General features: G+C 43.9%; 1 protein-coding gene across 5 annotated transcripts in view; it reads right to left on the bottom strand.

Moving 5' to 3' along the window:
• SCUBE2 (signal peptide, CUB domain and EGF like domain containing 2) overlaps positions 1-19283 on the bottom strand; it is a 63897-nt gene extending 44614 nt beyond the window's left edge. For 4 of the 5 annotated variants that reach the window (XM_045557485.1, XM_045557483.1, XM_045557482.1 and 1 more), the window contains exons 1-4: positions 19112-19254; positions 17666-17788; positions 9287-9412; positions 3761-3895 (exon numbers count right to left, since the gene is read on the bottom strand). In XM_045557485.1, the coding sequence (XP_045413441.1) occupies positions 3761-3895; positions 9287-9412; positions 17666-17788; positions 19112-19229 (502 nt within the window). In that variant the 5' untranslated portion in view covers positions 19230-19254. Of the gene's footprint in view, positions 1-3760; positions 3896-9286; positions 9413-17665; positions 17789-19111 lie in introns of all 5 variants that reach the window. The other variant, XM_045557481.1, reaches the window with a different exon arrangement.
• Positions 19284-27906: the final 8623 nt, after the last annotated feature.

Raw genomic sequence — 27906 nt, forward strand, 5'->3', positions numbered from 1 at the left:
ATGGGGCACTACCAAGGTAAACATCCATGTGGTTTACCAGCATCTGCTGCATCTCAAAACCAATTTTCTGAGACTTTGCAGGCTATTCTCACACCCCAAAGTGTTTTCAAGATCTGCTCAGTTTACAGTGCATTAGTAAGTACCTGTTCATATGTTGCTTCTTTGCATTTGTGCAAGGCAATTCTACAACATCTCTGAGAGCAGGGGCTTTGTTTCCATTGGCTCTCTACTAACAAGACACCTTCTAATAATAGAAATAGCACTGTTTTAATCATGAGTACAAACAGGTTTTATTCACCTTCTCTAGGGTGCAACGCTATCTATATTGTGCTCCTAAAGCCTTAGCCAATAGGTTCTAATGAAGTCAAAAGTCCCTCTCCGACTCTCACCACAGAGCCATCAAAACTGTGCTTAACTGGACCAATTGTTTTAATACAAACAGATGCCATTCCTATTCTAAAACACAGTGCAATAGTTAATACATCCCATGCTCTCTGGAATCTCTCTTAAAACCATCTTGTTTTTTTATCTGACAGTTATGAGCTGTTTGCACTCTAGTGCTCAATCTGCTGGATGTTGCCGGGATTCCTTCACCCATGCCAAGAACTGCTGCCAATTAACACGGAAAGAGGCTTGTGCCGGATTGATGGAAAGCTTTCTCTTGCTCTGGCTGGTAATTTCTGAAGGTGTTATTTGCTCTCCAGCACTGAGATAGCATGAGAGGTAAGAGCTACCTCTAGAAGCAGTATCCTGTCCTCCCGAGAAGGCCGAGCAAGTACTGTGTTTGTCCTTGGGTCAGCAGACATTTGAAGTAACTAGCACTCGGGGTCAATATAATAGTGCCCACAAAAAGGTGGCAATAACACCTGGAGAGTACACTCCCCAAACAGGTCAGCTTCTTCTTTTTCACTGTTTACAAGTCTGTTAAGACATTTGCAAAGTGACCTTTACTGCCTCAGAGCAATTCATTTACACAAGAAACACTTTGTAAGAACAACCATGTGCCGGATGCCATTGCGATATTCAGAGAAGTTGCTGCCTGGTGTCATCTCATATCAAGCTAGACTGGAAGTTATCAGGAGGTAACGGAGGCTTAAATGGCACTGGAAATGCTGATGGCTTTTCAAGAGGTGACCCCAAAGCTCTTCATGGTACCCTGACTCAAAACAAGACCACTGCTTGGCACCACAGATGTATCTGGTCCAAACTGGGTGGCCCAGCACTGGTCCTAGCTCTCCCCAAAACTGGCTTGGAAGTCATGTCCAGGACTGTTAGTTCACCAGAAAGGAAACAGCTCAAAACACTGGAAACGCTCCATTCTGGTGCTCCCTAGGCTCAGGGATCCACTGAAGAATATTTTTGGAAACGAAATAAAACTATGCCTTGTGAACTGGGAGGGAAACATTACATAAAGTGGGAAACAGGTCCTGCTCAGAGTACAGCCTCTTCTTCACCACCCTGACACCTCCCACACTGCCCTAAAAAGGCGGCAGTACACCATCCAAACATTCTCAGAGCAGACAAAATGAAAGAGAAAGCTCATTTTGAGAGCCTGAGCACCCATGAATAGGAACAAAGGCAAGCTGGGGGTGATGTTTCTCTCCAGCCTACCCTCATTATATGGGTGAAAACACACAGTCTCTTTATCAGAGCTTTGGGGTCTCCAAGGATAGAAAAAAATCAATAGGTTGAGCTTTCCTTCAGAATCAACTGTTATGATCCCCTCTATTAAAAAACATTTACTAAATAATTACTAAAAACAATAACAGCAGCACTAGAAAATACTAGCTTGCAGTGTTACCGTCTTTCAATCATTTTTAAGGCCTCTACTGTGGGTTTTAAAGTCTATTTTAGTACAGTTTCTAAGGGTTTAATATGCACATCAGGGAAGAAATCCTATAAGAAAACTGTTTACAGGCTGTTCTACTTGAAGAATTAAAGCCCTAGGAGGGAAAGGTTCTCCATTACAAATCGCTATAACCTGTTGGCTCACACTGCCATGAATTTGCCAAGCAATCAGTTGAAATGCAACAGAAAATCACACAGAGCACTTCCAGACCACGACTCCAACTCTTGGATTTTGGTTTTAGTTCCAGACAAATATGTTCGTTTTAAATACTCTTCAGGGGATCCAAGAATGTCTGAATTGTAGAAAATTTAGAAAACAGTTTGCAGAAAGAAACTGCATTTGTATTTGCTTCTGTTACAAGGAGCCTGTGTCTCTAATCAGTCTGGAGAGCTTTGCAGGAGGGAACAGAGGGGCCGAGCCAGGGCTCCGGAAGTGCAAGGTAAGAGGTGATCTTAATTGCCACACACTGCTTTGTGAGTGGGTGGAATGCACACTGGGGGTGTTCAAGCAATGGGTTCACCTACAGGTTGAGCCCCCCCCCCGTCAGCCACCTGAAGAGCAAGCCAGAGTGACTGCCCAGGAAGCAGCTTTGAGCAACCAAAAGGGGAGAAGACTTTGTGCCACTGACATCTTAATTCATTCCTACCTTGGGCTCTGCCTGTGTTGGACAAGACTGCAGTACACACCACAGAGACCAGAGACCCTGGCAGGAAAATGAAACCCAACGGCTACTCCATCAAGGGCTTGGCATGAGATAGGAAATCCACCTGATTAGACCCAGTGTGTGTGACTCCCCTGCCCCAAACAGAGAATGAACAGACTACAGGTGATAGCCATCAAAGCCATCGGCTCCTGGGGGTTTTTCTAACAATTTTTCTTAGTACTCAATCAGGTATTCTAATAAGGTATATGGTATGAGCCATCATCCTTGGAAAATGAGACAAAAATCATGTTCCATGAAGAAACCCTTGAAAAGTCACTAAAACCATGATTAAAACAATACATCTGCAAATATGTGATTAAATAGTAGTGGAACTTAAAATGACTTCATTCTTAAGTTATGGGAATGAATGAGCAACATGTGACAAAAGGAGCTAATAGTCTAATATTTAGGGCATTTCCCCTAAAAGCACACAGATGCAATCCCAAGAGAAATACAGTCACCAAAATGTGGCTCTTTGGCTTAAAAGTGAGCAGAGCAGAATTAAAAGGATGCCATTCAGTTAAAAATAACTAATTGGACACATGTACTTAATGCCTCTCCCCCCCAAGAATCTACTAATATAACAGAGGATTTAACAAAAGGTCTAAACTCACAGTAAAGAAAATGAAAGGAAGGCCATCAGAAGAGAACAATTTTCTGCACATTTATGGAGGAAAGATAAATGGTGACATGGGTGAAAGGAACCACAGCACAGAGAGCCCAAGTCCAGGGAGGGAGCCCTTCTGCCCCTTGAAGTTCAAAAATGCAAAACAGGGAAGGGCCAGATCTAGCTTGGGGCTGAAAGCAGGGCAATTCACTGAAGTTCTCTGTGGGAAGGATCCAGCCTCCTCCCTACCCACCCAGAGCAAGGAGCACGCTCACACGGTGTTGCGGTTTTCAGCACTTTTTTGAAGAACTTGGCAACTCATTGCTCCTGAGACACCTAGTCATGTTTGAAATGTACTCTATTTAAAGATTAGAATCAGAGAATGTGAGAGTTTGAAAGGACCTCAGAGCTCACCCTGTCCAGTGCACTTATTTTGCCAAGGGAGGAAGCTGAAGTTAAAAAAATCTTCCCCACAGTTACCCAGCAGCAGAGTCTGGGCCTGGCCTCAGGCCTCCAGCTGCCCCCCTAAAGTCACTGTGTGTGTGCAAGGGTGGGTCTCAGATGTCTCACTCCGCCCCCGCCCACAGCAGGACAGAGGTACCTTCTGAGCGGTGAATACACGTGTGCTGATTGTCACTCAGGAAAAAGCCCTCCTTGCAGCGGCACTCGTAGCTCCCCATGGCGTTGACACAGGTGTGCTGGCAGCCGCCATTGTTCTCCAGGCACTCGTCCACATCTGGAGGGAGAGAGGGATTAGCCTTTGCTTTGGTGACTGTTTCAAACACCCCACCCAGCCCAACAGCTCAGGGGCTCCTGCTAGGCAGAGATGAGGTCCCTCTCCTGGTCCCTGCATCACAGAAGCTCTTGCAATCCACGGTGAGGCCCACAGTCAATTAACGCAGCACTTACCGGTCTGGGGCTCACTTGGCCACGCCCACCACACAGACACAAGATAAATCAGTTCAGTAAATATTTATTGAACACCTTCTTTTCTCCTCTAGCACAGTGCTAGAGGAGACAGTAAAACACAGATGAGGAAGATAAAATTCCTTCCCTCTAGGAGTGTGCCCTTCAGTAAGAGATGAATATACAAATGATTCTGAGAGAAAGTAAAAGCTGGTACAAAAAAAGGGAGGTCACATCTGGTTGTGGGGTGCCAGGATGGGTTTTATGGGAAAGCTGATGAAAGATGAGCCCTCAGGATTTCTCCAGTTATAAATCAGCAGAGAGAGGACCGTAGGTAGAAGAGAGAGCACGAGTGATAGCACGAAGGCCGGGAAGCATGGAGCACATTCAGATACTGGTGAGTCATCCAGTTTGGCAGGAGCACAGGGCACAGGGAGGGAAGTTACAGGAGAGACAGCTGGGAAGATCAATCGGGGTCACACTGCAGAATCTTGAACACCAGGCAAAGAAGTTCCTACTTACTTTGGGAAGCGGCTGGGAACCACTGGAGCAGAAGAGACATAGTCAGGCCTTCACTTTGGGAAAAATAAGCAGCAGCGAGGGCAGGACACAGGGAAGGAGGAGAATGGAAATCCTGGGATCCAGCTTCACACACACACCTGAAACAGCCACAGCGAGTGCTAGTGCGGGACGGAGCAGGGGCTGGTGGCCGGGATGCTGGGAAGCAAGGCACAGAAGAAGACCGGGGGTGGCCAAGGTGCTGCAGGGCCGTGAGCATGTGGGCTGTGGGGTGGGGCATCGTTAGAGGACACCAAGGCCTTACTGGAAAAGAAACATAGGAAGACCAGTGCTGGGCACAGAAATGGGAATGGAGACATGGTTCCCCCTCATCCGCCTGTAAGGCAGGGAGGTGATGTGTCTGAAATGCTGGAATTCAGCGCTAGGTCCAGCAGTAGTACGAAACCTGAGTTTGGTTGGAAGAGAATCTGGTGTTGTATGCGCACCTTTGAAAACCATTTACTTGTAGTTGCCTGATAAAGTGGTGGATGTTGATGACAGCCAAAGGCAGGAGTGCGGGAAGGGAGAGAAAGGGAGCAGAAAAGAGAAAGCCAGAGGTAGAATTCTGGATAATGCCGGGGTGGGGAGGAGGTGGAAGAGACAGCGAGAGTCCCAGGAGCCTCTAAAAGGGAGCTGTCCGAAAGGCAGGGAGGGAGAATCTTTAGGGGATTCTACATCTGTAATATCCTGTACACAGCTGTATTAACACACTTACTGAATCGCATTCTCAAAATCCTTTACTTATCCATCTCTAGATTGCAAACTCCTTGAGGACAGAGACTTTTTGTTTTAATTAGCACAGCCCTAGAATACAGCAGGTGCTCATTAACTGTTCAATGCACGAACAAACAAGCAGGTGAGCGCAGCATCACCTGACCCAAAGAAGAGAAACTTCAAGGAAAGTTTCAGACAACAAAGGCTCCTGGAGAAGGCCAATATAAAAGCAATTTATTTTCTCCAGCCTAATTTCTCATGTCCCTATCACTAGCTCCTGGGCGTATCTGTAATAAGAAAATCCACATTTAAATATCTGTTACCTGGTTTCAAGCTTCAGATCTTACAGTCATCTGTCCTCCCACACTCCCAAGCAGATGCCTGACTAAACTGATGGGACTCGAGCCATCCCCTAAAGCCTAACAAACTTGCCCTTGTCTGTGCCAAAGGGTGAAGGAGGCACGTCCCAGAGGATGGGCCGTGCTGGAACACACCTGGCCTGGCTGTTCTACAGCGAGCTGGAGAGGTCTGTTTCCCTGAACACCAAATCCTGGATTGGGTGTGGGCTAAGGCGTGTGCCCGACTGAGCTGCCACACCCCCATCCCACATTTAACCCACTATTTCTTTTCTCCAAAGCAATCAGAAATGTGTCCCTAAGCTGGGTGATGTACTCTGATTGGATAAATACAAAAGTGTGTGTGTTCATGCACGCAAATTCTATCACTAGGCTGGTGAGCTTCTCCAGACTGAAAAACAGTGAGTGGTTCCCAACCCTGGCTACATGTTAGAACCCTGATGCCTGGATGTGACCTCCAGAGGTACTGATGTAACCAGCCTGGGATGAAGCCAAGGCTTCTCAGGTGATTCTAACGTGTGACCAGGGCTGAGAACCACTGCTACAAAGCTGAACAGCTATGCCGAGCTCTCAGATACTCTATAAACAGAAACTAAGTGCAGATGGGGTGAGCTGCGTGGAAGAGCTGCCTTTTGTTTTTGAGGCTTGCTGGCACTCAGGATCTTGGAGCACTCCGGGTTTAACGCCAGAGCTAAGTGGTGTTTGTCCTCTGGGTATCCCTGCTAATATATTTGTGGCTAATGTGTGGTGGGGGGGGCGGGGGGAGAGGTGAGGGGTCACCCCAGATAACTCGGGAAACTGCCACTCCTGAAAGGTTTTGGCTCTGAGCTTCTTGCCACAAAGAGCTTCAGCTCTTTCAAGTCTGAATGGCAGAGAAATCTCTGTGTGTGCTGCCCCTGTTCTTCCAAAAGTACTTTATTTTCTCATGCCTTCATTTAAAGGAGTCCTCACGCACTTCAGAAATCCTCAGTGGATGCTCAGGGTCTCTCTGCAAGGCAGATCCTTGCTGCCTAGTTCACAAGGACCCCGAGGAGGGGAAGTGGAGACACTCTGCTGAGATAGCTGGGTTGTTGGCTAAGACAAGGAACAATCTGGGCTCTGGATTTCTGAGCCTGTACTCAGAGCCACCCCATCCAACCCTGGCCAGGTCCTCAATCCCTGATGGTTCAGCTTGCTGCCCTTAGGAAGCCCCTACTTTCCCCCAGGCTGTGGATTAGAGCACCAGCCATGAGCATCAGTCTGACACCACACACCAATCCTCAAAATGCCACTGTTGACACATCAGAGAGAACTCTCTCCCTGAAAATGGTTAACACAGACAAACAAAAAGTCCGGACTATACTGTATGCCTCCCAACAAATTATACTGTTTTGAGTTTTTAATTAATTTCAGTTTATTCCTGCTCTCAGGATTGTCTCTCAAATATGTCTTTTTGTGTTACTGACTGCCTAGAAAGTCTGCAGAAAGGTCATTGACCTCCCCAGCCTTCAATCAAGTCTTACTGACAGGCTGGGCGCTGTGGCTCACGCCTGTAATCCTAGCACTCTGGGATGCCAAGGCAGGCGGATTGTTTGAGCTCAGGAGTTCAAGACCAGCCTGAGCAAGAGCGAGACTCTGTCTCTACTAAAAAATAAAAATTAGCTGGGCAACTGAAAAAATATATATAGAAAAAATTAACTGGGCATGGTGGCACATGCCTGTAGTCCCAGCTACTTGGGAGGCTGAGGCAGGAGGATCGCTTGAGCCCAAAAGTTTGAGGTTGCTGTGAGCTAGGCTGACACCACGGCACTCTAGCCCAGGCAACAGAGTGAGACTCTGTCTCAAAAAAAAAAAAAAAGTCTTACTGACAACTGCAGGCTTGAAAGCCCAAGCGGTCTGCACACCAAAGCCTGATCCCTCACACAGGGCATAGACAGGAACAAACAGAGTCTATGAGGTTGGAACTCCAGGTGACACTGAAGCGGGACAAAGATCATTATGAGGGTTGGGTCTCAAATGGAACTACTCCCCTCCCCAACTCCAGAGCCACAACACTCAAAATACAAGTTCTACCTGTACTTTTCCTAGTGCCTTTTATGCTGATCTCAAAGCATTTGATCAAGTGGCCATTGTTACTGCACGGTAAGGGGGCATAGCTGCCCCCACAGAGCTAGAGCCAGGCTCAAGCTGCTCCTTAGTTGGCCGACTAGACATTAGTAAGTCAACCATATGAAAGGTCAGCAGTATCAAAGGACCCCTGATGCCATGTGTCTCCCCTGATGTCCTCCTGTCCAACTGATAACACCAGCCTTATAAAACAAACCATAAATACCTACCTGCCAGGTATGCTGTATTCTCTAAGACTATCCAACACTCAGCCCCATCCAATTGCTTGCTGTTTCTAAGTTCTATTTTTTTCCTGGCATAAGGAATCAATGTAAACAACACTCTTTACAGTCTCTAACTCAGGGAATGAAACAGATGTTTCTGTTTTGTGGAATACTAGAAGGATGTTCAGGGAAGATTTCTGTTTTTTTTTTTTTTTTTTTTTTTGAGGCAGAGTCCCACTCTGTCACCCTGGTTAGAGTGCTGTGGCGTCAGCCTAGCTCACAGCAACCTCAAACTTCTGGGCTCAAGCAATCCTTCTGCCTTAGCCTCCTAAGTAGCTGGGACTACAGGCATGCGCCACCATGCCTGGCTAATTTTTTCTGTATATTTTCAGTTGTCCAGTTAATTTCTTTCTATTTTTTAGTAGAGATGGGGTCTTGCTCTTGCTCAGGCTGGTTTCAAACTCCTGAGCTCAAACGATCCGCCCACCTCAGCCTCCCAGAGTGCTAGGATTACAGGTGTGAGCCACTGCGCCCGGCCGAAGGTTTCTGTTTGATTTTCTTTCTCTTTCAAGAAAAAAGAGGGAGGTCTATCTGGCTATGACCCAGGGACACATTTGGAGTCTTCAAGACAAGGGGTTTTGCCTATTCCAGAATAGAGACACAGCATTAAATAAATGGTTATAAGTCAGGACCTTGCGACTCCAGACAAATGATTTTAAAAGTGGCAAGTCCGTACTAGAAAATCAATAAATAGTAATGACCATGTCCAGCCATCTCCTTGAACTAATGCAAAATTTATATTATGACTAGACACATAAAAACTAAAACACACTGGCCAGGCATGGTGGCTCACACCTAATCCTAGCACTCTGGGAGGCCAAGGCAGGTGCTTAGGTCAGGAGTTTGAGACCAGACTGAGCACGAGTGAGACCCTGTCTCTCCTAAAAAAAGAAAAATTAGCTGGGTGTGGTGGTTGAGGGAGGCTGAGGCAGGAGGATTGCTTGAGCCCAGGAGTTTGAGGTTGCTGTGAGCTAGGCTGACCCCATGACCCCATGGCTCTCTAGCTCAGGTGACAGAGCCAGACTCCATCTCAAAAAAAAAAAAAAAACACAACTAAAATACTTTACCTGATTTTCTATCAGGGAGTCTGATTTCCAAGGGGCCAGAAAACAAAAGTCTCTGATCCTCTTTTGTCTTCATAAATTTTCATCAAAGGAAAGAAAAGGGGTGGGGAGCCTGGAGGGTGGGTAAATGAGAATTGCCATTTCCAAATGTTTTCCTTACCAAGACAATTATGACCATCTTGAGCCAACATGAAGCCATCAAAACACGTGCAACGATAATTGCCTGGAATATTCAAACAGTCATGGACACAGCCTCCATTGAGTTCGTTTTCACATTCATCAATATCTGAGGAATAAAACAAAAGTAAACCAAACAAAGGCTATTTATGGAGACATATGCATTTACCTTTTACCCAGCCATCCCACTTCTAGGAATCAACCCTGAAAGTATATCTCCAACAATAGGAAAACAAATATGCACAAAGTTATTCACTGCAGCATTTTTGCCCATACCTCTAAGAATAATTTAGTAAATTATGATACCACTACTCCAGGGAGTACTATGCAGCTGTAAAAAAAAGTGACAAAGATCTCTACGAACTGATTTGGAGTGATTTCTAGGATATACTATTAAATGAAAAAAATCACGCGTATCTGTAGTATATATCTTCATGTAAGAAATACAGGAATATAAAAACAAAATTTCAGCACACATTTTGCAGAACTTGACATGGTTATCCTAAAATTTACATGGAAATACAAAAGACTCAGAAGAGCCAAAACAACTTTGAAAAAGGAGAACAAATTTGGAGGACTTTAACTACAACTTTAAGGTACAGTTACCAAGACACTGTGGTATGGGCATAAAGACAGACATACAGATCAATGGAACAGAATTGAGAGTCCAGAAATAAACCCTTATATTTATTATGGTAACTTGATTTTAAACAAAAGTGCTAAGGTGATTCATTGGGATAAATGTTAGCCTTTTCAACAAATGGTGCTGGGATAATTGGATATCCATATGCAGAAAAGATGACTTTAGCCCCTTACTTCATACCAGACACAAAAATCAACTCTAATGGATCAGAGACCTAAATGTAAGAGCTAACACTGTAAAGCTTTTCAGAGACAATATATGAGAAAAGTCTTTAAGATTTGGATTAGGTAAAGATTTCTTTGACATAATACCAAACACACCATCCATAAATTTATAAGGACTGACAAAGAACTCTCATGACTCAGTAAGATAAACAACCCAATTTTAAAATGGGCAAAAGATTTGACATTTCAAAGATGATATGCAAATGGCTAACAAACACATGAAAAAAATGCTCAACATCATTAGTTATCAGGGAAATGTAAATTAGAACCACAATGAGATACCATTTCACATTTGTTAGAATGGTTGTGATAAAAAAGACAGACAATAACAACTGTTGGCAAGGATGTGGAGAAATGAGAACCTTCATACATTACTGATGGGAACGTAAAATGGCATAGCCATTTTGGAAAATAGTTTAGCAGTTTCTTTTTTTTTTTAAGTGTACAGTTTGGTATGATTAAATCATTTGTAATGTTGTACGCAACCATCACCACCATTTATCTCTAGAACTTTTTTCACCTTGTAAAACTGAAATTCTATACCCATTCAACAATAACCCCTCATTGCCCTTCCCCACAGCCCCTGGCACTCACCATTCTACTTTCTGACTCTCTGATTTTGACTACTCTAAGTATCTCATATATGTGGAATCATACAGTATTTGTTTTTATGACTGGTCTATTTCACTTAACATAATGTTCTCAAGTATTGCCCATGTTGTAGCATGTCAGGATTTCTGTCTTTGTTAAGGTTGGATAATAACGTTCCATTCTATGTACCACATCTTGCTTATCCATTCATCTGTTGATGGACACTTGTGTTGCTTCCACTTTTTGGCTATTGTGAATAATGTTATGAATATGGGTGTACAAATATCTCTTCAAGATCCTGCTTTCAATTTTGGGGGGAGTACGTGCCCAGAAGTGGAATTTCTGGATCATATGGTAATTCTATTTTTAATTTTTTGAGGAACCACCATACTGTTTTCCATAGTGGCTGCACCACTTTACATTTTTTTAATTTTTTGAGGAACCACCATACTGTTTTCCATAGTGGCTCCACCACTTTACATTTCCACCAACAGTGTACAAGGATTCCATTTTCTCCACATCCTCATCAAATTTATTATTTTCTGGAGTTTTTTTGATAGTAGTCACCCTAATGGGTGTGAGCAGTATCTCCCATTAGTAGTTTTGATTTGCATTTCCCTTATCGTTAGTGACGCTGAACATCTTTTCATGTGCTTATTGGCCGATTGTGTATCTTCTTTGGAGAAATATCAAATCCTTTGCCCATTTTTGAATTGGGTTGTTTGATTTTTGGTGTTGAGTTTTAAGAGTTCTGTATATATTTTGGATATTAACCCCTTATCAGATATATGATTTACAAACATTTTCCCCATTTTGTGAGTTGCCTTTATATTCTGTTCATATTGTCTTTTGATGTACCAAATTTTTAAATTTTCATGAAATCTAATTTGTCTAGTTTTTTCTTTTGTTGCCTGTGCCTTTGGTGTGATATCCAAGAAATCATCAGTTTGGCAGTTTCTTTAAAAGTTAAACATATATTTACCATATGATTCAGTAATTCTCCTAGACATATCCCCAAGAGAAATGAAATATTATATCCATGCAGGGGTTTGCATGCAAATGTTCATAGCAACATTATTTATAAAAGTCCCACTATAGAAACAACTGAAATGCTTATCAACTGGTAAATGAATAAACAAAACATGGTATATTCATAGAATGGAATACTATTCAACAATAAAAACAAATGAAATGCCAAAACAGGATACAACACGGATAAACCTCAAAAACATTATGTTAAGTGAAAGAAGCCAAACATAAAAGACCACATATTGTATGATTCAATTTATATGAAATATCCAGAAAAAGCAAATATAGAGATATAGATTTCCGGTAGATTACTGATTGCCTGGGGCTGGGCTGGGAATGAGGAATACATGATCATGAGGGATCTTATTGAGGGGAGGAAAACATTTGAAAATGTGATGATATTGGTATTATGGTCATAGTTGCACAACTCAGCTAATTTACTAAAAATCATTGATTTGTACACTTTAAAAATTGGTGAATTTTATGATATACAATTTATACCTTAGTAAAGTTGTTAAAAAGAAAATATAAATTTATCTGCTTATTTGTACAAAAGAAATATAGAAAGGATAGACCAGAAACTAAAGAGATTGGTGACCCACAGGGTGTGGGGGAGGAGATGAAGGAGGCATGAAAACCAGGTAAGAGGAAGGAGAAGGGACCAGCACTTCTCTGTGCACACCTTTCTGTATAGCTTTGACTCTTAGAACCACGGAGGCTTTACATACATGCACACACACATACATACACGCAATCAACCAGGAAGCGCTGGGAGGGGTGGGAGGAGACAAAAATAGATGGAATACAAAAAGAAACAAATGAACCTAACTGTATTATAAATTAATAGCATAACCACACTGAAGGGGATGGGGAAGAAAAGTACTAACCCAAGTAACTTTGAAAAACAACATCATGACTGAATGCTGTAAGGTTAAAAACAAAAACAGCTGTGTACTATGCTCTCGTAAATACTGTACTCTAGTCAGTAAATCTGTTTTACTCACAGGGTTATGGATTAGTAATTCTGTAAATACATGTGTACTAGGATTGAACAAACAGGTAAATACGTTGCAGATAATGAGAGCCAGGTTTTCTTACTGTTGGAGAAAGAAGTTATGAATAAACAAAGACTTAGGTTAGAATGAATCTTGCAGTATTGGTTTGGAACTCAAAGTATCAGTGTAACTCACTGTTTTTAATTTACATACATACAGATGGATAGATATAAGGAATAAATATAGATGTATGTGTACAGGTGGGTTAGTATCATACATGTGTTTCCTAGCTCTGTGCACTGAGAGGGCCTAGGAACAATTACACCCTGTAGCAGTGAGATCACTCAGCAGCCAGATCTTGGTTTCTATATACAATTTTCCAATAAAAGGAATCAGAGCTCCTTGGAGAAGTGGTTGATGTTAAGGCTAAAGAAGGGAAAATATAATATGAGTCTAGAGCATATTGTGGTACCAGAAGGTTAGGAATTTCCAAAAAAAGGATGTTAAAATGACACAGGAGACAATGGGAAGGAGTTCCAATGGCTGAAGCTGGAATAACTTGAGTCAAAAATAAATAATTATAGACAAAATTAAATAAATACCCATGAGACCATCGTAGTATAAATAAATAAATAAGTGCATAAATAAATAAATGGTGGAGAAGGGACAGTTCTTCCTTACAAAAGCATCTCAATTAATAGATTATAAAGTATGAGGGAAATGTAAAATTATCAGCAGGCACACATCACAGTAATAATTATTGCAGGCAAGATCCACAGCTGGATGCTAACATCAGTGAGCAAAGATTTGGGGAGAAAAAAGATGCTGGTATGGTCTCAAAGTATCTTGCCTAAGTTATGTATCTATGGCAAAAGAAAAAAAATAGTAACTGTACAGTGAAGAAACCCAGCAAACACCATCTTATTAGGCGATCAAGGTTAACATCACTAGGAATGGAACATGTTGACATCATGTAGCCCTGATGTGATACACTGAGAAGGACACAATGGCACCTCAGTGGTGGTCTTGCCAAAAATGTATAACCTCAATTTCATCATAAGAAAACAAACACAAGACATTCTCTTATCATTTCAATTCTTATCATGAGAAAACATAAGACAAACAAAGTGAGCAGTACTCATCAAAAGTGTCAATGTCATGAAAGACAAGGATAGACTGAGGAACTGTCACAGGTTGGAGGAGATAAAAAAAATATGACAGCTAAATATAACGTGGGGCCTTGAATTGGATTCTAGAACGGAAAAAGAGCAGCAGGTAAAAACTGGTTAAATTCGAATAAAGGTTATAGTTTAGTTAATTGTATTGCACTAATGTTAATTTCCTGGTTTTGATAACTCTACTATGGTTGTGTAAGTTGCTAACATTAGGGTAAGATGTGTGAAGGGCATATACACATATGAACTCTGCACTATCTTTGCAACTTTTCTGCAGTCTAAAATTATTTCAAAATAAAAAGTTTTTAAAAAAGAAAAACACAGCTCATTATACAAAGGCCAACTTTAGATTCATCCTTGTTAAACTTGATTCAGTTTCTTAAACTGAAAAGTAAGGACTATACACGCGGTGGCTCACGCCTGTAATCCTAGCACTCTGGGAGGCCGAGGCGGGCGGATCGTTTGAGCTCAGGAGTTCGAGATCAGCCTGAGCCTAAGAGTGAGACCCCGTCTCTACTAAAAATACAAAGAAATTATCTGGCCAACTAAAATATATATAGAAAAAATTAGCCGGGCATGGTGGTGCATGCCTGTAGTCCCAGCTACCCGGGAGGCTGAGGCAGTAGGATCGCTTAAGCCCAGGAGTTTGAGGTTGCTGTGAGCTAGGCTGACACCACGGCACTCACTCTAGCCCGGGCAACAGAGCGAGACTCTGTCTCAAAAAAAAAAAAAAAAAAAAAAGTAAGGACTATACAATGAATATTGACCACTGAGACATGCTCCCCCCACCCTGCAAAGTCTGGGATATAAGCAAAGATTATTTAGGATAAAACATTATCTAAAGCTACTTCTGAACCACATTATTTTAAAAACTACTTATTCAGAGTGCATACTTTCATTTCTCCAACATTTTGGCAGAGGAAACTTTATGAAGGATAAAATTCTGGCCACTCTGGGCAAACCATTCTTGAACTTAAATGTAAGCAGTGAGGCAGGGAATAATCACAACATAAATGATACCATAGGTTGGTCCCAAGAGGCTTAAAAATTAATGGGCCAAGAAACACAGATAAAGGAGTTAAATCTTTGAATCCTTAAAATCTTCATTTCCTCTGCTCTTTCTTATCAGGAGAAAATTTCCATTTCTGGATTCCTATATGAAAAAATCCAAACTAAACAGGGATAGATATCCTTACTTACTAGCATTATAAATACCACAGGTATTTAAAAGATCAAATCCTTCTAGGGTTTTAGTTTAAAATGACAGTACAAAGGATATATGTTCACTGTTAACAATAACTCTATCTGTGGATAGAGTCTGTGGACTTTGTGGATAAAGGGATAGAAGGCACTTTAATTTTTTTATATTATATATTTTTTGATTTACTTTTTATAACAAAAATCATACATTATTTTAAAATAAATGTAAGTATATAAAAGGAGAAATTCCAGTCAATTATTCATTATTTTAAACTAAATGGCATACTTTTCAATTATAAACTGTTAGCAATTCCATTTCATTTGTAATATGTCAACCTCAAAAGCTAAGAGTAAGGAAATTCTTGCCACTTGCCATTTAACATCATTTACTAAAGATGTACTTTATCTGAATGAAATCAGTGGCATGGTTTTGTGCCACCAGATAGTATATAGCAATTGGAGGACATGGAATATCCACATGGTAAAGAAGCAAACAGTTTTTTCCACAAGCAAGGTACCAACATGTATGAATTCCAGTACTGCAAATAGAATGTTAAAAAACAGAGAGGGCATGCAGGGAGATGTTTCCAGGAGAGAGAGTCTTTTGGCCTCCCATGACATAGGGCAGAGAGAAAGAGGTGGCTTCCTATCTCTGGGCAGACATGAACATGGAGAAGCACAAGGGCTTCATGGATGGACCACCAACCCCACTTGCTATGAATCTGACCAGGAACACGCCTCCTCTGATGCAAGAAGCAGGAGCTTTGCTCCTCGTGCACAAAGGGCAGCTTCCTGATTTCCCAAGGGGTGTCACCCAATCCAAACTTGCCTATTATAATCCCATCTGTTATCCATATTTGTTGTCTATATTTTCCTTTGGTCTTTCTTTTAACAAAGCTCATTTTAAAAATCCCAGCTTGATTCAGCTGTGCTAAGAAGACAAGGAGATGGGGGAGGGGAGCAGAATTAGACCATTGCTATAATACTACAAAAGCTTCTGACAGTTACCTGACTACTCATCTGCATGTTCTATATCTAGATATTTCATTTGTGTGTTTGTCCGCTTTGTGTCAAGGTGCTAGTGACTAAGCCTATCTTGTACAGTCAATTATTCAAAACCAAGAAAGTTTATTGAGTGTCTACCATGTACTAGGCATCATTGGACATTACATGCTGTTCCAATACCAAGAATCTTTATCACTCAGAGGCCATAATATGAAACAGATGGTTTGAAACATCAGGGTATGAATACTAGGCCATTAAATGCCACCAGAATAGACATTTATTAAAAACTTTCCTCCTGGTCTAAAGAAGTTAACATGTTTTTCAAAGCGGAAGGGGACTTGGAAGGGACTTTCTTACTCAATAGGTGGTTTAGGCCCTGTAAGTATTCAGAAGATCATTTCCCACTGGAGTTAAGCCCAAATTATAAAGAGTTTTGTCAGAATGAAAGGGGCCACCAACATGTTTGTCAAGGTTGGGTCGAGAAGCAAGGAAGGATTTATGGAGATGAGTTCAATGTTTCACATCAATTTTAAGCTTCTTCCTGCAAGGGATGACCATAGACAGTAGGACTTCTCACCCAGCCAAAGAGGGACAGCAGGAGGCTGAGTGAATATGAGAAATGTGGGGCTGGGGACAGAGCTGGGGTGGAGATCTGACTTTTTTTCACCTGCAGGCTAATTATGTGATCATAGCCAGAAGTCCCCTGGGCCTTAGAGTCCCCATCTGTGAAATGAAGAATGAGACTGGCCTGGAAATCCCTGAATAGCCCTGCCAACTCCGATGTGCCATGACTTCTATCCCCAGGAACAGTCTCCTTCTATGAGTTCCCAGTCTCTGGCCAGTCCTGAACTTCAGAGGTCATGACACTTAGCCCAGAACATAAAATGGCAGAGTCCAGACTTCAGGCTCCCAGATCTGGAGCCCTAAGGGCTAAAATATTCCTCTACGCACACGTCTCCAGGATGAACTTGTAGCTCTAAATGAGGTAGTTCCTTGGTGAAGCTCTAAAGCTTGGCAGATCACAATGCCAAACATTGTGATAACGTTTGTCACACTGCTGAAGCCATGGACAGGATGGATTCTCCTAAGCCAGCAGGGGAGAGCAGGACTCCAGCATTCAGACTTCAGGGAAGGGTACAAACTGCCCCAAGGAGGTGCAGGATCAGCCCTGCTCTGGCAGGCATGGCTCTCCTGATCAGCATGGCTCTGAGTGGGACCAAAAGATATTAAAGCACCTCTTTTCTTTTCCAGAAGCTAGACAAAAGGACATTTCAGAGCCACATAAAACTATGGTCAGCTCTGGGGAACACCTAATGTTCAGATCCTTTAAGGATCTGAAATGCATTTCAGAGAGTAGGTGACACGATTCGGGAGTAGGGGAGGAGGTGAGGGGACGGGGGGCTAGGGGGCAGCAATCTTACCAACATGAGTGGGCACTACAAGAACTGAGGAGGTGAGAGCTTCTCTGCTGGCCCCTGACATAGTCCCCAAGTCACTTACCCTGGCACTGCCTGCCCTCCCCTTGGTAGCCAGGCCTGCAGGAGCACTTGTAAGAGGAGGGTGTGTTCTGACACAGGGCATCAGCATGGCAGTCATCTAGCCCTTGGGCACACTCGTCCACATCTGCAAAAGAGCACAGCAAACACCTAGGTTGGGGCCCCAAGCCATGTGTGATCTGGCCTCGGCCCCTGTCTAGGATCATTCCCCACCAGCCTATCCCCTTCACTCCTCACGCGCTAAAACTGCTTGGGAGCCCTGGAATGAACCGTACTGTCTCCAGGCCCCAGTTTCCAGATGCAGCCTGTTCTGTTTAACTGGAATTACCCCCACCACCGCCTACTGCCTTGAGGACTCAGCTGAAATTCACCTTCTCCAGGAAGCCTGCCATGCCCCCCAGCGCAGGTGTCCCCCACCATGTGCTCCCACATTTATGTCCTTTCATAGCACTTACCATGCAGGGTTGTTACTGTCTATTTTCCTGCCTGTCTCTCCACTAAACAATGTCTTGACAACAGACCGAGTCTGTGTCCCTGATGCCAAGCACAGAGCCTGGCATGTGAGTAGGCAATAGTAAATGCCTGCGAAAGAGGGATGGCGAAAAAGCTCTGAAAGCCGAGCAGCTGTCTGTCAGCTTCCCAAGGGTTTAGGGTCTGCGGGGAAAGCTCGCCCTGGGTTCTGAGCAAACACCATCCTGAGCTCTCAGACGGTGCAAAGTGGGAATGGGGTCCCCACTGCCCCCAGCCCCACCGGTCCTGTCAACCTGGAAACCTGCCTAGGCATAAGTATTTCCTGAGGTGACACCACTCCAGGATGGCAATTAAAAACTCAGGAGTTTTGAAAGTGCTGCAAGTCCAGTTTGCCCAGGAGTTCTTATCCCTGGCTGCTGAAAACCTGGACTTGTTGCTGCTTAATCGCATTCCCAGATCCTCAAACAGCCACTGGTCCGCAAATGGTCTCCGGAGCCGACCCTCAAGCAGGCAGGAGAACTTCCAGGTCCCCAAAGAAAGAAGGGGGCAAAACTGCCACGGCCTCACGGATGTGCCCCGGCCCCCCTCGGACTCCCCATCCACACGATGAGGAGCTGGATCCCCAGGGCCCGGTCAGTCCCTCCTCCCTGCTCTGCTGGCCAGAGTCGGACGAGCGGGCGCTCTCGGGGACACCCGGGGCGGCGGGGACCGGGGCGGGAACTGTCAGCGGCTCCGGGTCCGAGTCCGGGCCGCGGGACTCCGGCCCTGGGCCTTTGGCCCAAGCGGTGGTGGCGCCTTGGCCTGGCCGGCGGGTGAGGGCCCCGGGTGAGCGGGGGCCACGCGGAGCTCCAGCCTCCAAGCCCCCGGACCCGCCCGCCCGGCTCGGGGGACCCCGCGAGGGACCAGGACACCCTCCCCGGCGCCCGCCCCGCCCGCGCCGCCGCGCCGTGCCAGGTGCGCCCCGCGGCCGGACACTCACCCTCCGGCGGCCCCGCGGCGCGGCCCCGGCCCGGCGGGACGGCCGCCGCCGGCAGCAGCGGCAGCAGCAGCAGCAGCGCCCGGGCCGCCCCGGGACACCCGCGGCCCGCGAGCCCCATGGATGGCGGCAGCTGCGGGCACAGGCGGCGGCGGCGGCGGCTCGGGGAGGTGTGTGCGGGCGCCCTGCCCGCCGCGCTCTGGCACCCCCGGCCCGGCCCCGCCCGCCCCGCGAGCCCCAGCCTCATTTTCACACGGTCCTCCCCGGGCCGGGGCGGGCGGCGCGGGGGGCAGTGCCGCCCTGCCCGGCCCCCTCCCTTGCCCCTCCCCGGCCCCGGGCGGAGGGGGCGCGGCCGCGGTGGCCGGAGGGCGGCTGTCAGCCCGGCGCAGGCGGGCTGCGTGGTGCCCCGCACCGAACCCGCTGGTCTCCACGTTCCCGCTCCGCTCCAGCGCCGAAAGCCTCGGCGCTCCGTCTGTTTGCAGCCCCAACTTGACCCAGTCCCTCTGGTGGGCACAAACAGCCCCTTTGAGGCTGAGATATTCAGGCACAGGGCCCCCAGAAAAGGTCCTGCATAGTCCCCAAACCCCAAAGCCATCTTGGGGCTTTCCACTTGGGAGGTAGGAGTGGGGGTGATTTCCACAGGCTTCTGACCCTCAGACACACCAATTCAGGAAAAGAGCTATTTGGGGAGGGTAACCCCAGCTTCTCTGCTCACCCCAGACATGCTCTGCATCCTTCTCCAAACTGCCCACCCAGGCCCTCTCTGACCCCCTATCCCACAGCCCTCTGAGGGCACTGGCCCACTTGTCCCACTGTGAGGCATGCTGAAGCTGTCCCTCTCTCTGGCACACTGCTGGGCACAGAATCACTAGAAACCAATAATATGTATCTTCATATATGTTCCCTGAACGGTGAAGGGAAAGGGCTAGAGGTCAAGGGTGAGCCACCAGGGACAAGAGACAGCCCCAATTTTGCCTGGGGCACAGGTGGCATCTATGGCCACCTGAACTCATAAACATCAGCTCTGGCCAGCTACAAAGACAGGCAGTGCCTGCTGCCTGGCCCTCCAAGCAAGTCCTTGCAAGGGAACACATGCACAGGGTCTTCTCATACCACCACAGGCACAGATGGCGGGGGCCCACTGCACTCAGCATCACTCCAGGAACAAATGTAGTAACAATTCCTAGATGCAACCAAGCATCGTAACTCAGGGATATTAATGTTCTTCATTGAACTTCTCTGTATTTATTCAATTTTCTCCTGTGATTGTGTATGTGTGTGTACATATGTAAGTGTCATTTCTTTGGTGATCAGAAAGAAAATAAATGTCACAAAAAATCCCCACCTAGCTCATGCACAAAAGCACTTACATCTGCTTGGGGCCTATCCACCACCCAGAGCTACCACCTTGCACACAAACCATCAGCACCCCAGCCCCCTTGCAGACCCATGGGCCGGCTGAGACTGCCTCTTTGGGGTGTTGCTACTGCTGCTGCTTGACGGAGCTGTCTGAGAAAATAACTTTCCTATGGTTGTTTTTCTTTTGACCTTTTCATCCCCAGGGAAAGCAGGCAGGTTGCATCCCTTTTTCTGTCTTTTGCTCCTCCCTCCCACCCGCTTTTGTTTGGTGCTTAGAGAGACACTCAGCTATTTCTAGTCATAAGGATGGTTTTTACACATTTGTAAATCTTCACTTAGTGAAACGTTCTCTCTGCCTTTGTCTTTGTGTCCTTAATGGTAGCCATAAATTACCGCCTTCTTTTCTCTCCACTGCATCAGGCTTCATTGCTTTTGAAATGATCAAAGTTATTTCTTTTAAAATCCAACTAGAAACTGCCCATTGTGTGGCACAGACCTCTTTAGCTCCAGTCAAAGCATATAAATACATAAAGCTGCCCGTTAAACTCTAGGGGGAGCTTCCTCCAGTCCCCTTGGGCCCGGTAAAGAAATAAGACATGTGCTGTTCTTTCCCTGCATCGTTTCCCTAACTTTGTATTTCAGTAAGAATACAAATTAATAATGATAAGGCTCAGTGCTTTTTTGCCTAAGACAGTCAGTTTTTGTCATGTTTCCCAGAAAAGTTCACCACTGGCGCAGATCTCAAAAAATGTTCTGAATCCTATTTTGTTTGCCCTGACTTCCATACAAATGTGCTTTCAGCTGGTCCGCTCCCAGACTCCTGGGCAACCTTTCTGACACTTGAGATTAAAGTCAGTATGGTTTACAACTGGCAATTTCCATAGGAGAAAGGCTCCAGGGGAAAATTGTATCCAAATGTCAATGTTTTCAATGTTTCTAGTGTCAGGAGGGACTTGGTTGGCCCTGCACTAGCTGCTGTCTGCCCTCTATTGTCCTGCTGAGGTCCCCAGAAACTTCTCAAACACCACAGGCACTGTCCCTGAACTGAGGCTGAATCTCCCTCCCTTCCCCCAGGTTGAGAGGCCATGAACCAGGCCTGAGTTGGGAGGCAGGCCCGCCAGCCCAGTCTCACTGTGCGGGCAAGGCTGAAGACAGACCAGAAGTGGGGGACTCTGGGTGCCCCTGAACTATGTATGACTAGGTTCAATTCTGCATTCACCGAACACCTTTCAGTGCCCATCTTTCTTGGCTCCTCAGCAGCCTTGGAGGTGTTGCCTACTTCCTCCTTGTGGAAACTCTCCCTCCCCTCAGTTTCATCACAGCAGGCGAGTTCCTGGCTTTCCTCTCACCGCTCAGGAAATGACTTCTCGATCATCTTCTTGGAATCCTCCTTCTATACCCTGTCTCTGGATGGTTTGCTGATTTGCTCAATGCCATAATATAAATCTCCAGTCTTGCTTTGTCCCCTTAGCTTCAGTCCCATGTATCCAGTTGCCCACTGGATACCACCCTTAGATTCAACATGTTCAAAATGGAGCTCATCTTCGTCTTCAAACCTGCTCCTTCTCAAGTGCTCTCTCTTTTGGAGAAGGGCACCATCATTCTGCTGACACCAAGTCAGAGGCCTGGCAGTCATCTGGGATTCCATTCTTTCCCTTCCCACCACATCCAAACAATCATGTCAGTTCTACCTTCCCATCATCTCTCAAAACCATCCTCTTCCTCCATGCTTGTTGCCTGAGCTCAGGCCTCAGCATCCCTCACCTGCATGTTGCAAGCAGGCTGCGATTCCTTACTGGCATCCTTATCTAGACTCTCATCCCCCTTCAGTACATCTAACAGTGGCTGCCAGAGTAAAATGTAAATCTCCTTGTATCACTCTCCGTCTTCCTAAGGCTAAAATCCCACCCCCTTGGTACAACCACTCTGAAGAACCGTGGGCGGTATCTACTAATGCAGAACACGCCTACCCACTTCTAGGTATATACCCAAGAGAAATGAGTTCACCAAAAGATGCGTAAAAGAATGTTCCTAACAGCTGTGTTTACACTAGCACAAACTGGAAATAACCCAAATGTCCATCAACTAGAAAATGAATAAACTCTGATGCATGCAACAACACAGAGGCTTCTCATGAACATTATGTTGAATGAAAGAAGCCAGATACAATATGTACCTGGCTTTGTATACATATTGTATAATTCCATTTCAATGAAATTTAAGAACAAGCAGAACTAATTGATAGTGATAAAGGCCAGAATAGTAGTTTTCTCCAGAGTGGGTATTGACTGGAAAGGAGCATGAAGGAACTTTCTGGAACGCTGAAAATGTTCTAGATTTTGATCTGCATGGTGATTATATGGGTTTACACATACGTAAAATTTTTTGGAATGTGGGCTTAAATTCAATGCACTTCACGCACTTTACTGTATGTATGTTTGACATCAATAAGTTGAAACAAGCACTGCCTAGCCAAAGACCTTTATAATCTAATCCCATTCTATCTTTCCAGCCTTCTCTCCCACTACCCTTTCACCCACAGACTATACTCCAGTGACATCAAACTACTTGTACTAGCAGTTTGTCATTTCCCCCTCTTACATCTCTTCTTTTGCTCACCTTGTTCCCTTTGCCTGAAACACTTGAAGTGTCCCAACAAATATTTGAAAAAATGAAATTCAACATCTTGATTCATAAATATCACGATACCCTAAGAAAAAATATGTTTACTGAGATGTCCCCCCCAAAAAGCAATGAGGCATGCATGAAAATACTTGAGTCTTCAGGTTAGCAGGTCCTAAGAACTAATGCAGACAGGAAAACTAACTGCTCTTGCACACACATTAATTTCTCCTCCATGGATGGCCTGTGTATCTCCTGGAAAACCCTTCCAATATGTCTGAGCTGGATATGAGGCAGTAAATTTTTCTGGTAGCTGCCATCCCCATATGCTCCTTCCTCCTTCCTAACAAACATTCATTCTCCCCCAGGCAGTCCATGCCCCTAGGGGGGAAGCTGCCCCATCTCTAACTTCAGGCTGGGGAGTTGGCTTAAGGCAATCAGTATCTTTCATTCCACTCCCCCTGCAGCAGTCATTGGTTCAGGGATGAGCACGTGACAGTATTTCAATGGGAGTGAATCTCAGGCCCTTTGCTTGCAAGGCTGGAATGGATGGGCTGTCTTGTATTCCTTGTGATATGGTTGTGCTGGGTGAGAAACTGTGGCAACAAAGAGGGTAAGCCAAGAGAAACACCGAGAAGCCAACCAGGAGACAGTCTACCTCGGGACCTCCAGTTACACACGCCAGTACACTTCCTAATCGTTTGCATTGGTGGGTTTATTTTTTTAATTGTGGTAAAATATAGACAACATAAAATTTATCATTTTAACCATTTTTAAGTGTACGGTTCAATGACTTTAAGTACCTTCACATTGTTGCACAGCTATCACTACCATCCATCTCCAGAACTTTTTTCATCTTGTACAACTGAAACTCTGTTCCCATTATACAATATTTCCCCGTTCCCCCACCCCACTCCACCTGGCAACCACCATTCTACTTTCTGTTTCTATGAATTTAGCTACTCTAAGTATCTCATATGAGTGGAATAATACAGTGTTTGTGACTGGCTTATTTAACTTAGCATAACGTTTTCAAGGTTCATCCACATTGTAGCATGTTAGAATTTCCTTCCTTTTTAAGGCTGAATAATATTCCATTTTATGTATATGCCACATTTTGCTTATTCATTATTCTGTCAATGAATACTTGAGTTGCTCCTACTTTTGGTTACTGTGAATAATACTGCTATGAATATGGATGTACAAATAGCTGTTAGTGTCCCTGCTTTCAGGTTTTTTTTGGTTTATACCTGGAAGTGGAACTGCTGGATCATATGGTAATTCTATTTTTAATTTTTTAAGGAACTGCCATACTGCTTACCTTAGCAACTATACCATTTCTTATTCCCACCAGCAATGCACAAGAGTTCCAATTTCTCCATATCCTCACTAACATTTGTTGTTTTCCATTTTTCTAATATAGCCATCCTAATGGATATGAAGTGATATCTCATTGTGGTTTATTTGAATTGAGTTTCCTATTATTTACAGTTATAAGATACTCCTATTTACTTCCCTATAAGCCTCCCATTAGGTGATCCTTTGAGTAAGGAGGGTGAAAGATAGTTGGGTAGGGTTGAATCTTCTCAGGAGCCTAAATAATAAATGATTATTTTATTTACAAAGTTAATGCTATCTTGGTATAAATGCCAGGACTCCATTTATTTCTTCAATGCTTCTAAAACTGCACAAACATTCTCTTTTGTTTACAGGTTAAAAATCCTTCCAATAAATCAAAATGATAATAGTTAACATTTGAGTGAATACTAAATGTCAGGCACTACTCTAAGTACTTCACATGTATTATTTAATCCTCATAAAAACTCTGTGAAGTAGATCCCATCATTACCCGTACTTTACAGTGGACATGAAAGTGAATAGAGGTTGAGTAACGTGTTGGAAGGGGCAGACCAGGACTCAAAGCCAAGCAGTCTAGCTTCAGATCCCGCTTCATAACCACTGCTCTATACAGCCCACATGTGTGCCAGGCATTGCACTGGGCCCTATGGGAGACACAAAGATGAATTAGAGGCAAACCCTTCCTCTAAGAGCTCACAGTCCAGCAGAAAAGGTGAGATGTGATAGGTATTCATCCTTAACACCTCTTCCAAAATATGAATATGACAATTTCTGTTTAAAACCCTTTGGTGCTCCTTCACCTACATTACTGCACCACAAGTCAACCTCATTGGCAGGACCAGCTGCGTAATTTGCAGAACCCAGTGCAAAACTAAAAAGCAGGACCCCTTAACCAAAATGCAGGGGAAAAGTGCTATTAAATGTACTAAAAATATTTTTTTCCTATAAAAATGTTTTATTACTTGTAAAACATAATAGGCATAACATGAGTCAAAACATAAATTTACAAATGTCAAAAAGATAATATTTTGGTGTCATAATTTTATGCAATGAATAAGAATACTCTATTAATGTGATATCTTCACAGATCATAAGATTTTTTTGGCTTATTTTTTTGCAAAATCATTTCTATAAATCATTTTACTGTAAAAAATCAAAAAGTTCATCAAAATTAAACTTTTAAGATCTTCCTTCTCAATCAATATAATTGAAGGGACATCAGCTGTTTTTGGCAAATGAAAGGTGACAATTTTTGGTAATTTTTCATTTTCAGAAGGATCTTTCTACTGACACAACTGTTATTGGATCTAACTGATACTGGATCTGTTTTAATACATCTAGAGCTGATGATTCTTGGGGAACAGTTTTTCTAAAAAGATTTAACTCTAAATACAAAACATTTTTCTGTAAATCTGAATTTAATTTTAATATAAATTTATACAATATCATTTCAATGTTTTCTTTGATATTTCCTATAATGTATGGAGGTCAAATAAGAAACTGAAAGTGGCTTCATGACTTGTATTTAGGTTCAAATGATAGGTATTTATTTGTTGTACCTTCAACAAGGAAAAATTAATTTTAAAATTGTCTTCCCTGTTAATACCTAGTTAATCTGAAACTTCATATAAAATAGTGTCTTTTCCATCTAATGCAATGATTTGTATATTTGGTTTCTGTTTCTAAGCCTACAGATATTTGCTTTGCAATGGAATAATACAGTTTTAAAAACCAGAGATTCTAACTCTTCAAAGAATTCTAATACTCCCTGCTATGCTTTATCACAACGTCCATGTGTTTCCTTTTATTTTGCAATAACTTACTGACAAAGTTTACTGCCTGAGTGCCAGCAATTCCTGTCCCGATGCTCAGGCCAGAGAGTTAGTCTTTGTGCAGACATTACAGGAACAGGGTCTGGGCATGGACAGGCAAGCCAGCTTCCCACCAAGTTTCTCAACACTGTCTGCATGAAGAGACTCCCCTCTGTGGCTGCTGCTGTTGCTGATGCTGTCTCAGCTGACAGTATGGCCCAGGGCCCGGCCCAGATGCTCTGGGGCCCTAGGGTGCTGTGGATTTCTCCTGAGGCATCTGTGTACACTCCAGGCAGCCAGGCCCATGCTCTGCCAGCCAGTGTATCTGCACTGCTCATGCGCATGCACCATTGTCCCACCAGATTTCATTCACAAAACACAAGTTCAAAGATGAAATTTAAGAATTCCAAGAAGGCAATAGCAGGGCAAACACCAAACATGGGACCCTTCTGCGATCAGGGCCCTCATCTGACACACAAGTTGCATGCCCTTAAAGCCAGACACACTCATGGTTATGGCATTCAAGAGCCTTTATAATCTGGCTTTTGTTCTTGAGTCTTTTGAGGCCCCATCTCTCATAAGAGTGTACCCCATTTCCAGTGCTCTGGAACTGCTCATGGTCTCTGAGAGCATCACAACTCCAAGCCTTTGACCAGCCCGTCTACCTTGAATGTTCTTCCTGGCCACAGCTCATCTCTTGAGACTTATTCCAGTATTACCTTCTCAGAGTCCTGCTTAACAAACCACCCCGCTCCCAGGATGGGTTAGGTACTTCTCTTCTGTGTCCCCACAGCCTACTGCACAAATCCTAATCACAGCACCCATCACACAGTTATATCTGTCAGAGTCCATGGCTGCTTTCCCAGCGTATAGACTTCGAGCTCCATAAGGGCAGGTGGTATCTGTGATTTATCTCTGCATTCCCAGCCTCAGCTAGGTCTGGAACACGATGGATACTCACTAAAGGTTTATTGAAAAAGTGAATACAGGTTCTCAAGAATAAAGTCTCAGGATATGAGCTAGTTTTATCATTTAATAATAGGGAAGTCATAGATAGTATCTAAAGAAATAGAGAGTAAAGGACATCATTGAAGGTTATAATTATAAAGACAACTATTATACAAGAAGAAAAATCCAAGATTTCTAAATAGCAGAAGAGCCATGCACACAAAACTGACCTCGAGAGAGAGAAATGACGGAGACCAATGTGGCAAACTTCATCGTTGTCTTATTTTCAGAAATTGCCACCATCCCAACCTTCAGCAACCACTTCCCTGACCAGTCAGCAGCCATCAACATTGAGGCATGACTCTGCACCAGCAAAAAGATTATGACTTGCTGAAGGCTGATTGTTTGCAATTTTTAGCAATAAAGTATTTTTTAATTTATTTTTATTTATTTATTTTTTTTCTTGAGACTGGGTCTCACTCTGTTGCTCTGGATTGAGTGCCGTGGCGTCAGCCTAGCTCACAGCAACCTCAAACTCCTGGGCTCAAGCGTTCTTCCTGCCTCAGCCTTAATTTAAAAATTTAATGTGATCTAAATAAATATACAAATTTTTTTTACTAGAGAAATTGATTCTGAAGTTCATATAGAAAAAGAAAGGAGCAAGAATAGCAATAAAAATGTGAAAAAGAAGAGCAAGGG

This window comes from Lemur catta, chromosome 7 (genome assembly GCF_020740605.2).
Source record: "Lemur catta isolate mLemCat1 chromosome 7, mLemCat1.pri, whole genome shotgun sequence".
Lineage (NCBI taxonomy): Eukaryota > Metazoa > Chordata > Mammalia > Primates > Lemuridae > Lemur > Lemur catta.